The sequence below is a fragment of the Artemia sp. Qi Xiang Cuo genome, chromosome 17, assembly GCF_049724085.1.
Source record: "Artemia sp. Qi Xiang Cuo chromosome 17, ASM4972408v1, whole genome shotgun sequence".
Classification (NCBI taxonomy): Eukaryota; Metazoa; Arthropoda; class Branchiopoda; order Anostraca; family Artemiidae; genus Artemia; species Artemia sp. Qi Xiang Cuo.
In genome coordinates, this window is record NC_142810.1 from 53,750,704 (window position 1) to 53,764,233 (window position 13,530).

Genomic DNA, 13,530 nt, shown 5'->3' on the forward strand with positions numbered 1-13,530 from the left:
AAGTAATGGATCGATTCTGGTAATCAAATATAATATTGCTCGTAACAATTTGTTTTCTCGCAGTATCTCGTAACTCTTTAATGTGAATGTTTTTATGCATTCCTAAACAAAGGGACCAATTGAGCTTAGCAAATATAATATTTCGTAATTTTGTATCGCAACAGTTTACTGTGGATGTTTGCTCTGCACTTCTAAAGTAATGGACCAATTGAGCTTATCATATATAATATTTCTCGCAACAATATTTTGTATCACAACAGTTTGCTACGGATGTTTGCTGTGCACTTCTAAAGTAATGGAGCAAATATAATATTTTTGGCAACAATATTTTGTGTCGCAAAACTTTCCTGTGGGTGTTTGCTATGAATTCGTAAACAAATGAACCAATTAGTCTTAGTAATTGTAAAATTTCTCGCAACTAAATTTTTGTCGCAACAGTTTCCTATGGATGTTTACTCTGCATTCCTGAAATAAATGGACCAATTCAGCTTAGCAAATATAATATTTTCACAACAATATTTTTTTTGTCGCAAAAGTTTCCTGTGGATGTTTGTTGCGAATCCTAAAGTATTGTACATAAAGCAGGTCCAAAGACCCCCCCCCCCGCCTGAAAAATTCAAAATATTTTTAAGCAAAGATATTTTTTTGGTATTTTTAACCTTCACCTACGAAATATCTTCTTCACGCCATACCTCCTAAAAGTCGGACATAGCTGTACCTATACTGCTGGAAAGTTTATTGTACGTTTTTTATTCAGTTTTAATGGAATTTAGTTTAGGTTTTTTTTAAAGAAAGCGTTGTCGAAATTTCAAGGGAGTATTGAGTACAATCGGGTGCTCAAATATAATATTTCTCGCAACAGTTTGTTTTCCCGCAATATCTCGAAACAATTTTCTGTGTATGTTTGTCATTCATTCCTAAACAAAAGGACCGATTCAGCCTAGAAAATATCATATTTCTCGCAACAATTTGTTTACTTTTTAGAGGTTTTTTTTTGTCAATGGAAATTTACAAGAAAAACAATTGAACAGAGACTCATCTCTAAGGCTAAAGGCCAATAGCCATTGACCTCTGGAAAGAAACAGAGGTCAATGGCCTCATTGGATCAATGGCCAGGAAGAAACAGGAAAGAAACAAACAATAAAAAAATGCGCCAGCTAAACATTTTCAATACAGTGCCTTCATTCCTTCAAGAGCCCCAACACACACCCGGGAAAAAAATCTTACACTTTAAAAATACCCAAAATCCCAAGCTAGTCACGAGAGTAGCAAGTGATTTCATTTCAAAAAAAAAAAAACTGAAATAACCCTAAAACTAAAAAAAAATTAAACATTCAAACCCAACCTAGTGACTTCAAAACTCCAGGGATGGGGGGGGGGGATAGTCCCTTCAAAAAAAGAGATACATTATTAAATTAAAAAAATTTTGCATTCTTTTCTAAAATATGAGTGTCAAATTCTTGCAGACTCTGGAAGCTTGTTTAAGGTTACATTGCAAATAATCAGGAGGTTGAAGTCTGCCACATTGAAGGAGTATAGGGAATCAGTAAATTGTTTGAAGTGCTAAGATGATAAGACGATTAATCAAAAATAAAAGATATATTATTGCACATGGCAGCAGAAAGGTGGCCTTTCATTTATAGAAAAGTGAAAGAGGCACACAACAGAATATAAAGAGGATTCAAATCAAGCAAAGGTTTAAATGAAGAACGGTTAGTTTTCTGAATAAAATTCGATGCTATATCATGAATTTTGGAGAGTGGCTTCACTGAGGAAGGAACGGCTATCATCCATATAGCATGTCATTATGAAGACTAAACTAAGGTGTAGAAAATAATTCTAACAATTAACCCTGGAAATGTTCGTTTTAGCTTTGTAAGAATTCCAAGACTTCTGGAGACTTAGATCTTAATTAGGTCAATATGATACTTAAATGAACGATTTTGGTCAAGCATGATGCCCAGAAATCAGACATAACGTTATTTAGCTCTACTTAAGAAGCTATTGATAAATTTATTTCATTTAAGTCTGGGCAAGCCTTTGAGACTCTTCAGTAAATGCGAAAGCATGACTTTTCATTATTTAAAGCAAGGTAAGTGATTTCAAACCCCTGGATAACTCTTTTAAAAGAGGTTTTCAGCTTTGAACAAAGATTAGACTCAGATCTACAGTTTTGCGAAGAGCACTGTCATCAGAAAAAGCAATAACTGCATCTGTATAAGATGAGATATCGTCACAGTTAGTGGTAGATATTGGTTAACAAAGACGACTGTAAATTGTAGATCTTGAACTTTCAACCGCATTGGCAAAGTAATAAATTTAAATTTAAAAAGAGTATTAGCCCAGTGACAGATCCTTGCAGGGTACTAAAATATTTCAAAGGGATTACAAAAGAGTGGATCAACCAAGATAACTTGATTCAATAAATATGAAAGAAACCAAGAATATGAAACTACCTCTTATACCAATATGCTCTGATGTAGATGTAGATGTGATGTAGATGTGAGTCAGTATCATTTCAGCTTTCGAGGAGTGTACTCGTATTAGGATTAAACCTCATTACAAACCTGACAGTGAAACCAGTTATTTGGCTTGAATTGAATTTTCTTGAATTGAATGCACGAACTTGGCATGACTTTGGATTAATTTACACGGACTAGCTCAAGTTCCCCAGCTGTTCAAGAGCTACAAATTATTCTTCGCTCGGAGATTGGTGAAAAAGTATCATGAATTTGGATTTAAGATGCAGAGAAAAAGGAAGGTGGCTAAACAAAGTGAACAGAGTCAGCCTGCTAACATTTCCGTTTCTGACTCCTTTGTTTCGAATTCTTCAATGGAGTCATATAAAATTTATAAGATCACTATAAGATCATTAGCGGACAATGTATCGACGACTTCAAAAGTGATACAGTCTAATTCGACATCGTTTAATGGCCAGATATCCTCTTTAAAAACTATTGAATCTAAGTTTAGTGTGCAGGAGGGATCCAATAAAAAGCTGGCGGTATTAACGCCGAGAATGAGTGTAATTGAAAAAGATACTAATACTGTACAGAGTACAATATCTGCAATTCAGAAAGATAGTGCCCAATTGTCAAAGGAGTTGAATGGAGTGAAAGAAAGCCTAATGAAAGTAGAAAGTAGGGAAAGGCAATATAACTTCATGATCTTGGAACATGGGAATGAACGATGAAAAAGAAGCAAAAACGGGGTTTGAGAAGTTAATAACAGATGTTCTGAAAATGGTCATGGACTTCAGATATGGTGTAAAATATATAGATTAAGAAGAGATTTATAGTGATGGAAATAGAGAATTTGGAAACAAGAACCTTGATTTTGAAAAACACGAAAAAATTAAAAAACAAAAAAATAGTAATTTTTGCGAAGGTTTTCATGACTGATGATGCTCCGCAGGCAGTGAGGGAGGTGAGGAAAAAACTTTTAACGAGAAAGAACGTTTTAATTGAAAATGGCATCAAACCAGTGGATTTTTGGATAACAAGATCAATACGCTCAGTTTTATACATCAGATTTGGACATGTTCATGCCTTACAAAAAATTGCAAGTGAAACTCTACGTAAAGAGGAAGTGGAGGCAATGATTGAAAATTACAAAAAAAGATTGAAAGGGGAAAATAATAATTATATGCAATACGACCAGCCAACTGGGTCAGGGACAAAAGTGCAAACTTTGGGCTCGGGGTTTGGCAGTCGTTTCGCTGTAGATACATAGGATAAGCTGAGCCATGTATATAAAAAGAACTTCAAAATAGTGCACTTGAACATCCAAAAGGTAAGCAGTGAAACATGGGAATATTTATTAGCAAAAGAAAAAGGAAAAATTGACTTGGTATGCTTAGTTGAAACATAGCTAAAGGAACCAAAAGTGTTTTGAGGGATACGAGTATTACGGAGTGCGTAGAAAACAATCTAAAAATGGAATAATATACGGTGGTGTAGCAATGTTAGTTTACAAGAATTTTAGTGTGACTACAAAGATGTATAGGTTGAAAAGTAAATCTTGTAACTTGGTTTGGCTCAGAGTGTGGTTTGCTCGCATTCCAGTTATTTTTTTGCTGTTTATTCCCCCAGTAACAAGCTCTTTTTCGGAAGAGGATACATGGTCAATTTTAGAACATGAAAAACGTAATTTTTCAAGAAAGTTTCTGAATCATAGTTTTTGTTTCCTGGGGGACTTTAATGCTTATACAGGGATGTGTGTAGAAGTTTTTACCCGTTTTCGGTTCTGTTCATGATGCTATATCCACTGTTAATTTAGAAGATGTTGTTACAACTCTCCCACAGAGGACAAGTAGGGACCACACTCGTCGTAGAAAAAAACTGGGGTAAAAATTTGCTAGAATTTTGCAGGTATTAAATAATAGATTTGGAAATGATAAAATTGGGGGGGGGGGTTTACTTGTTTGCCGGGGCATTCTCCAAGAATACTTGATTACATTTTAACTAGTCTGTCTTTGAGTGAAAGGGTTGCAGATTTTGGGCTATTAATGGTCGTAGGTTCCGATCACTTTCCCATTAGTGCAACTTTAGAGGTTTTGGAAGCAGCCTCAACAATTAAGGAGCATAGTAGTAAAAGCAGATCTCATCAAGGGGGTGAACTTCATAAAAGACTAAGAGTGGATGAAAATGATAAGAATAATTTTGAAGATTTAATGACGGAATTAAGTAATCAAGATTTACTAGATAGTAGTCAAGAAGTAGCCCAAGAAGGGAATGCTGATTCAGCGCTAGAGATCCTGGGTAGGGTAGTTTAAGGTGCGGGAGAGAAAATATACAAAAATAGAGGGAAATAGAGTGTAGGAATAAAAGGGAGGAACTTCGGGAGGCACTGAAGGTATTAAAATTAAACGAAGAAGGAGATGATTTTCAACAACTGTATCAGAATTACAAGAGGGAGAGAAAGGAATATAAGAATCTTATGAAGGTAAAAAAAAAGAAGTTTCAGACTGAAAAAGCTGAAAGGCTAAGGTTAGTCTTTAGACAGAATGAATCAAAAGAGTTTTGGAAGCTTGTTAAAGAATCAACTGGGAATACATATGAAGAAAAAGGTGCAATCGAAGCAACGGGATGGCCGTACTACTTAGAAAATAAAGAATTGGAAGAATTCAGGAGCTACACATCCGATAGAAATTTAATGTGAGGGTACATGTTTGAGGAAGAAATTATAGAGAGACCGATGAATGAAGAGGACTACGAATTGTTAAAATCTGTCACCGAGGATGAAATAGTTAAGACCACGAAAAAAAAAATGAAAGGTAATTCAGCTCCTGGTTTAGATGGAATCCCAATGCAAGTATGAAAATGGGCAAAAGTATGAGTCATCCAAATCATCGATTTAGCATTTACATCCATTATCAACAACCCCCAATGGCCAGAGCAATGGAATACATCAGTCACGAAACCGTTACATAAAAAGGTGATAGCATGGATCTCAGGAATTACCGCATGATCAGTTTGGGCAATGGTGTAAGCAAGCTTTTCGCGAAAGTGTTAATGAATAGATTAGATAAGTCGCTAGAAAAATCACAGAAATTTATCGAAATACAAGCAGGATTTCACGAAAATTTATAGTACTACAGATCAAATTTTTTATTTTAACCAGTCTAATTAGGAAATACACCAGGAAAAAAGAGGATAAGTTGTTTGTGGCCTTTTTGGACAAAAAAGGTGCTTTCGAAAGTGTAAATAGGGAAATTCTTATGCATTGTTTGATTAACTTAGGATTACCGCGTCGATTTCTGCGAATTTTATTGCAAATTTATTTGACGGTAAAGTTTGTTATTTTTGTTGTGTATTAATGACATTGAAAGCTATTTAAGGGAAAGGAAAGTAAGTGAATTGCAATTATTTGATAAAAAAAAGTGTCTGAGCTTTTGTACGCCGATGATATAGCTTTATTGGCAAATAGTATAGAGAATCTGCAGTGTGTATTAGAAAGTGTAGAAAAGTATTTTCAGAAAAAGAGACTTGTTTTAAATCTAGAGAAGTCAGCAGTAATGGTTTTTGCAAGGGGAGCTAAGTCATATGAAGAAAATTTTAGTTGCAGGAGGGGGCCTATAAAAGTAGTGAAGGAGTATGGTTACCTAAACTGTAGACTTGTTTCAAATGGTAAGTGGACAAGAAACATAGCTCTAATGTCAAGTAAAGGCAAAAGTTTAACTGGCATATTTTTAAACAGTTGTATTAAGGATATAAGAGCAATGGATATTAAGCTACAAAAGTGTATTTTTGCAAGTAGATTAGAACCTGCTATTCATTATGGGGCAGAGATATGGGGACACCAAAGGGGGGTGGAAATGGAAAGGATACATCTACATTATTTTAAAAGATTAATAGGGTTAGATAAAAAATTTGATAGCATTGTTATAAAGTACGAACTGGGTCTTTTTAGCTTAAGAAATAAACAGTTAGCGCGCATGGTAGGTTACCGCGAAAAAATTATTGGTATGTCAGGATATTGGTTAACAAAAAATGCTTTCAATGAAATGCTATGGAATAAAAGAAAAAATTCTTGGCCTGAGCAAATTAAGAGTATACAAGACAAATGTGGGCTATCAGGCTGGCGGAATGACGGCATTGGACCAGGGGTGGAAACAGGATTGATTGCAAAAGCTGTAGAAAAAGTGCCACAAGATATCCAGGTTTGGCAAGAAGACAAGGTTAAGTCACAATCCCTTAGAATATATAGAACTATTAAAAAAGCCTGGGGAGAAGAAATATATCTAAAATTTGGGCACCAAAATGATACTTTAAAATGGGTCTTATCAGTAAGAGGGAATTGTATGCCGCTTGGGGGGAGAAGAAAGTATTTACGGAGGGTTAAGGTGCGGAGTGGTCCCTTCTCTTGTCCGATGCGCGGGGAGTCTGAAGATTTAGAACACTTTATGTGTTATTGTGAAGAACTGAAGGTACCTAGAAGGGAAATTTTTGGGAGGGATGTGATAGATAGAATGTGATTAGAAAATAATATAGGAAGTAGTTGTAAAGTGGATATTAGAAATTTGGGAAATTTTGTGAGTGTGGGGATAAGACATAGGGAGGGTTTTCTATCGTAGTGTTATTTTCAAAGTGTTTGAACTTATTATTATGTTTTATGCGTTTCGTTGTATTTGTATTATCCATGTATATCTATATCTATCAACGATAAATAAAAGTTCAAATAGGGATAAAATCCTTTTAATAGACAGTGATGATAGAAATTCACAAAAATACCAGATATTTCGGTCACATATACAGTGACCGTCATCAGTAGTAAAACTGTTTTTACTACTGTTTTACTGCTGATGACGGTCACTGTATATGTGACCGAAATATCTGGTATTTTTGTGAATTTCTATCATCACTGTCTATTAAAAGGATTTTATCCCTATTTGAACTTTTATTTATCGTCATGGAAAGGCAGTGTGGTCTCCGAAATTATCTATATCTATCAATATATCTATATCTATGGGAAAATTTCCTAACAAGAATCTTGTCTGTGAGCTGAATGCTGTTCGTCCGTCTTGAAATAGATAAGTAAAGTATCAGGCCAGAATCAAGAGCAGAAAATAAATCATTCACGAGAATTGCACTTCGCATGCTCAGATGACTACTTTGCCCTAAAACCAAATATCAGCTGAAAATGCGAATCTACGAGAGGAATCTAAAAAGCTTCGAAATGATCTAGAGCAAGAAAAATTGCGGAATAATGATTTGGAGAGTAAGTTTTTGGACATCGAAGTGAGAAAAAGAAAGTTGAATTTGATTGTTCATGGTCTGCCTACCGAAGAGCATAATCAATCAGTAACTAACAACTAAAAGTCTCTTCTATCTGACAAATTGCAAGTTACCGAGGACATTTCTCTTACCAAGTGTTATCGCCTTGCGAGAAATAGCAGTTCAAACATCACTAGTAGGAAAACTAGTGTTCGACCGGCCCCTGTTTTTATATCGCTAGACACAGATCATAGCATTCAGGCGATTCTCGGTGAGGTGAATAAGTTGAAGGGTAGTGGATTTTGGATTTGGACTGATCCCCCATCAAAGCTAAATTTCCTACGGAATGAGCTATTGTCTAATGGAAAGGACATGCGTGATTCGGGTTCGGTTCATCTTACGCGTATTAAACAAAAAGGGAGTAAATTATGGCTCGAGGGTAAAAAGTCTCCGTCCTCACAGTGGGTTAAGATTGACTAGTTACGGTGATTAATAAGGACATTCGTTTGGTGAGATTATTTTTATTATTTTATGTAATGTTTCTCTGTTGATAGGATCTATTATTTTTATTTCTTGTGAGGTTTTTTGTCCCTTTGTAGACTTATTATAAGTTTATTTTCTGTCTTTTTTGTGTGTTTCTATTATTTTTTTTTCTTGTGAGGTTTTTTGTTCCTCTGTAGCTTATTATAAGTTTATTTTCTGTCTTTTTTGTGTGTTTCTATTTATATTAAGTAATTGAGTACAATAATTTTTTCTGTATCCACATTTCGTCTTACAATGAATAAGGTCTATTTCTTTCTCTTGTTTCTCTTTATTTTCAAGCAGTTTCTTTTTCTTTCATCAATATTTTAGAGTAATCTATGGTTCAGCTGTTTTTGCTATGCTAAGGCTTAGACGGCTTGCATTTTGCGAAAGTTTCTGCTTGTCCATATCATAACTCTGATTGTTTATATTGGGTTATAATTGCACTGTGGTTAAACTGAGAGACCTAGAGTCTAACCCTTTTGACTTCCATTTTCCAGAGCCATGATAAATTTTTTAGAAATGAGATAAATGATGGTGGGCTAATTAATTTTCCAAAAAGTAAATATAAATTACCTTCCGAAGTTTCTGATCATCCCAGTACCGGTGTTGTGAGAACAGGATTTTTAAATTGTAGAGGATTTTTTTTTGGTTCACAAGATGATCTTGTCGATGTAGTTCATAAGCTATCTTGTCATGTCGTTGGATTCTGTGAGACTTTTCTTATAGACACGGCTCCTCATGTTGCTTTTCCTGGATATCAATTTACTTTCAAAAACCGACTGAAAAGGCGCCAAGGTGGTTGGGCAGTATTAGCTAAAGAAGGTATCTCTTTTCGACGCCTTGCAAATCTAGAAGTTTCTCATGGGGAAATGCTTTTTGAAGTAATGGTGACTGAAATTAGTCTTGGAAAAAAAGATATAGTCTTTTGCGTAGTATACCGACCTCTTTCTTCTCCAGCCAAGTCTTTCCCCTCTAAACTCCATGATTTTTTGCATCAACCTCATTTTCAAAACAAACGTGTTATCTTCTCCAGATATTTCAATATTGACCTTCTAGAAGCTTCAAATGAATCTTCTGTCGATTTGTTGTCTTCTTGCTTTTCTGTATATCTGCTTCCTACTTGCCTGATACCTACAAGAATTTCACCTAGTTCTGCCTCTCTCATTGATAATATTTTTATATCCTTACCAATTAAAGCAAATTTTGCTGTTTTAAGTGATATATCGGATCATTTCCTGCTGGTTTCAGATTTAGCTTTCACTTATAAAATACCGCAGGTAAGTAAGGAATGTCAAGTACGGTTAATAAATAAAATTACATTATAGCACCTGAATGAAAGCCTGGGTCTGTTGGATTGGCAGGATGTAATATCCATGGAGGATACAGATGTGGCAACTGATACTTTCCTAAGAAATTTCAATTGCTGCCTTGATTCTAGTTGCCCATTTGTTACGAAGAAAATTTGCAGAGAAAAATTTCCTATAAGGCCGTGGATAACGTCTGTAATTTTGATATCAGTTAAGAAAAAAAACAGTTATTTAAAAAGTAGTTAAAGAATCCAACTGATTATAATATTAAAAATTTTCAAATTTTCAAAATAAATTAACCGGACTGATACGATTGTCGAAACATAGGTATTATAAAGAGTCTTTTGAAGAAGCTCAAAATTATCCTCGCAAAACGTGGTTTTTAATTAATTCTATTAAAAAAAAAACAACAAAGGAATTCTAACTTTCCTGAAGTTATTAGTTTAGAAGATGGATCAACTACTAACAAATTGGAGAAAGTGGCTGATATTTTGAATACTTATTTCGCTAGTATAGGAAAGAAAATTGTTTCATCAGTAATGAACCAGTTTGATTCACGTAGTAATAAACCTTTTTCTTCATACCTTCCATCTCCTCAAAGTAATTCAATTTTTTGGGGTCTATTTCTCGGTCTGAAATAACAAAAAAAGTCTGTGATCTAAATCCAGGTAATTCAGCGGGAATTGACGGGTCTAGTTCTATAATTGTTAAAGAAATATTGTCTGCAGTAATTTTACCATTCCAGCATATAATTAATCTTTCATTTAAAACTGGAGTTTTCCCGTCTGCTTTTAAAGAAGCGAGGATAATTCCGCTTCACAAAGGGGACTCTCCTAAAAGCCCATCAAATTACCGCCCTATTTCGATTTTGTCAGCATTTTCTAAAATATTTGAGAAGGCAATTTATAAGAGGTTCTATGACTTTCTTAAATCGTTTAATTTTTTCACAAATTCCCATTTTGGTTTTTGGTCTGGACACATTGCTAAACATGCCATCTTTGCTCTCATCCAGTATATTCATGAAAGCCTAGATAGAGGTGAAATTCCAGCAAAAATATATTTGGATTTTAAAAAAACATTCGACACAATATTCCATTGTATTATTTTTCGTAAATTGGATCATTGTGGTGTGCGCGGACCGGCGTTGGATCTAGTTAAATCTTATCTTGATAAGAGAAAGCAACGAATAGATGGAGGTAATTTTCTCTCTTCGCCTGTTCCTCAGTCCTCGATGGTTGGGGTGTCTCAGGGCTCTGTCCTAGGTCCTCTGCTTTTTCTAGTTTATATAAATGATTTTCACCGCGCTTTGGCAATCCCATGTCTCAGAACACATTTTGCTGATGATACGGCAGTTTTAATTTCTGAGAGGAATGACGACGAGTTGGAGGCAAAACTTGATGCTGCATTTTCTAATGTTCTTGAATGGTGTTCTGCAAATTTTATTGCTTTGAATTTATCAAAAACCAATTTCATAATTTACGGCAGGAAGTCAAATATATGCCCTTGTATTACCCGAGTTACGTCTTCAAAGTATCTATTATCAATATCTCGGGTGAAAGTGAAAAAGTACCTTGGGCTTATGATTGATGAAAGCTTATCTTTTAAAACACACATTCAAAATCTACGCTTAAAGATTTCAAGATGTGATTGTTTAATGCGAAGGTTGAAGCATTATTTGCCCTACTCTGCTTTACGAAGCATTTAGTTTGATCTGTTTCAGTCAAACAGTAATTATTGTTCTCTAGTATATTTATCTACATTTAAAAGTCATATTAAACCAATACAGATTTTACAAAATAAAGCAGTATAAATCTTGAAACTTTTGATTTCATCGCCTATTGCACTTCCAAATAAGTCTTCTACAGCATCTTTATATGCTTATCTAGATATACTTCCAGTTTCTCAACAATTTACTTTTGGAGCAATTATTTTCAAATTTAATTATGACATTAAGAAATTACCGCCATATTACCTCAATCAAAGTTTGTTCTCCCAATCACAAGATTTACGTCGTTATAACACACGACAAAAAAAAAGAGTATCTACATTGACAAGTATAGTACTGAGAGATCTAAATTCGCCCTGTTCGTGTCAATAGCCCGGTGCTGGGATGCTCACAAGGATTTTATTGATAAATTTTCTTCTATCCATTTAATGAAAAGGAATCTTAAATTTCATTTAGTTCAGGATTATTTTTAATTAAGGGTCTTTTTAATATGAGTAAGTTATTTGTTTGGATTGTTGTTCTAGGTGAATGTGGGTCTCTCGGCTATCTGTTAGTATTAATTTATATTTAATAATATTGATTTTTGGATCCTGTGCTAGCTGCTACTTTCATATTATTGTTGTATTATTGTATCTTTGCCGTCGTAATTATCTTTGTATTGTAGCGTAATTTGCTATTGTATCTTTGTCTAGGCCTAGTTTTTCGAGCTTGTCTCCCCATGGGCCTATTTCTATTATATATATGTATATGTTAATAATAAAATGATTGAACCAAACTGAAAATAGGGAAAAAAATGTTTTGATATAAGAAAATCTAGGAAATCGAGAGAGAGTTTATAGTCTTTTAAAAATTCTATTGAGTACTGATAAAAGAGAAATGGGACGATAGTTTGCAAAATTATTGTTTGATCCACCTTTAAGCAGAATTATAAAACCAGCACACTTTAAAGCACTTGGGAATGCATAATTTTAAAAAGAACTATTGAAATGGCTCATTAGGGCAGGAATGATGACCGGGAGAATAAATTTGATCACCAGTCAGAATACGGCCTGGGTCAATAGATGAAGAACATCAAACCACTGATAATTCTGGTTATTTCGCCTTCAAAGATATGTTATCTAAGAGATATATAATATATAAGTTGTGTTTGTTTGTTATCCAGTTGTTAATAATTTATTAACTTGACAGTTCTATCTTTACAATTGGAAATGCAAAAACACTCTTACTCAAGATTTAACTGAGCAAAACGATCCAAAAAAGAAAAAAGACTATTTTTCGGTTTATATTAGCAAATTTGAATGTTCTTGTTTATTTCCCTTTTGTTTTGCAAATAGATAGAAATACCGTGTGATCGAAGAAATAAATTAAAAGTGCAAACCATTAGAACAAATGTGTTTACATAACAATTAATTATTTTCGATTCTAGTTCGAACCTGAACTAAAAATGGGAGGGATATAAAAAATCTTAGTCGAATAAAAAGTGGATAGAATTCTGTGTTTAATATATTATGATTAATAGACTTATCATAGGATTGATATTTAAAAATTAAGTCTCTCGTAGATCCTCCCACTGTATTTAAACTTCAAAAGTCGTGATTAATAAATTCATATTAGCTTTTGACTTCAGAAGTTCTCCTATTAGACTGCTGTCAGATAAATATATTGGCACCATTCATACGAGTCTTAAAATTGCGCGCCTAAATGTCAAACAATTTCAAATGTTACATGTTAAAATTGTATATATTTTATTATCAGATCAAGGAAGAAAGTGGACAACGATTAAGCCAAATAAATTCACCAATGATTTTTGCGTGGCCTTTTGACGAAGCAAGACCAATAATAATGGAAATTGGCGAACTTACAAGGGAGTGGGAAAAGCGCTGAAGAACTGCAACCCTTTGTTTTATTAGGATGTCAATCGAAAAGAAACATCTTGAAAAAGCAAATTTGGGTCAACTTTTTTTGAAAAGTGGTTTAGAATCTGTTGGATAGTAAAAGTGCACTTATGCTGTCTTTATAGTTACTAAATAAAACTTTAAAATTTCTATTAGCAAAGTCGTTTCTGTGGATGACTAGAAAATATTGAGATAATATGTTCTAAAATGTTTTATCGTATTGAGCAGGGAACATAAACGATTAATATGTTGGTAAATGTCTGTAATCGTGAATATCTAATCTCTTAATCGTTATTTAATTATTTTTGTCTATACAAATCTATTTAGTTTATTGTAAAATACGCGGGACAGTTTTTGTCTTC

The 13,530-nt window shown here is 34.0% G+C and overlaps 1 protein-coding gene across 2 annotated transcripts in view; it reads left to right on the forward strand.

The window, feature by feature from the left end:
* The window catches only part of LOC148942345 (uncharacterized), a 184,776-nt gene extending 171,459 nt beyond the window's left edge, over nucleotides 1-13,317 (forward strand). For both annotated transcript variants that reach the window (XM_089103093.1, XM_089103091.1), the window contains one exon: nucleotides 13,029-13,317. In XM_089103093.1, the coding sequence (XP_088959219.1) occupies nucleotides 13,029-13,157 (129 nt within the window). In that variant the 3' untranslated portion in view covers nucleotides 13,158-13,317. The remainder of the gene's footprint in view (nucleotides 1-13,028) is intronic.
* Nucleotides 13,318-13,530: the final 213 nt, after the last annotated feature.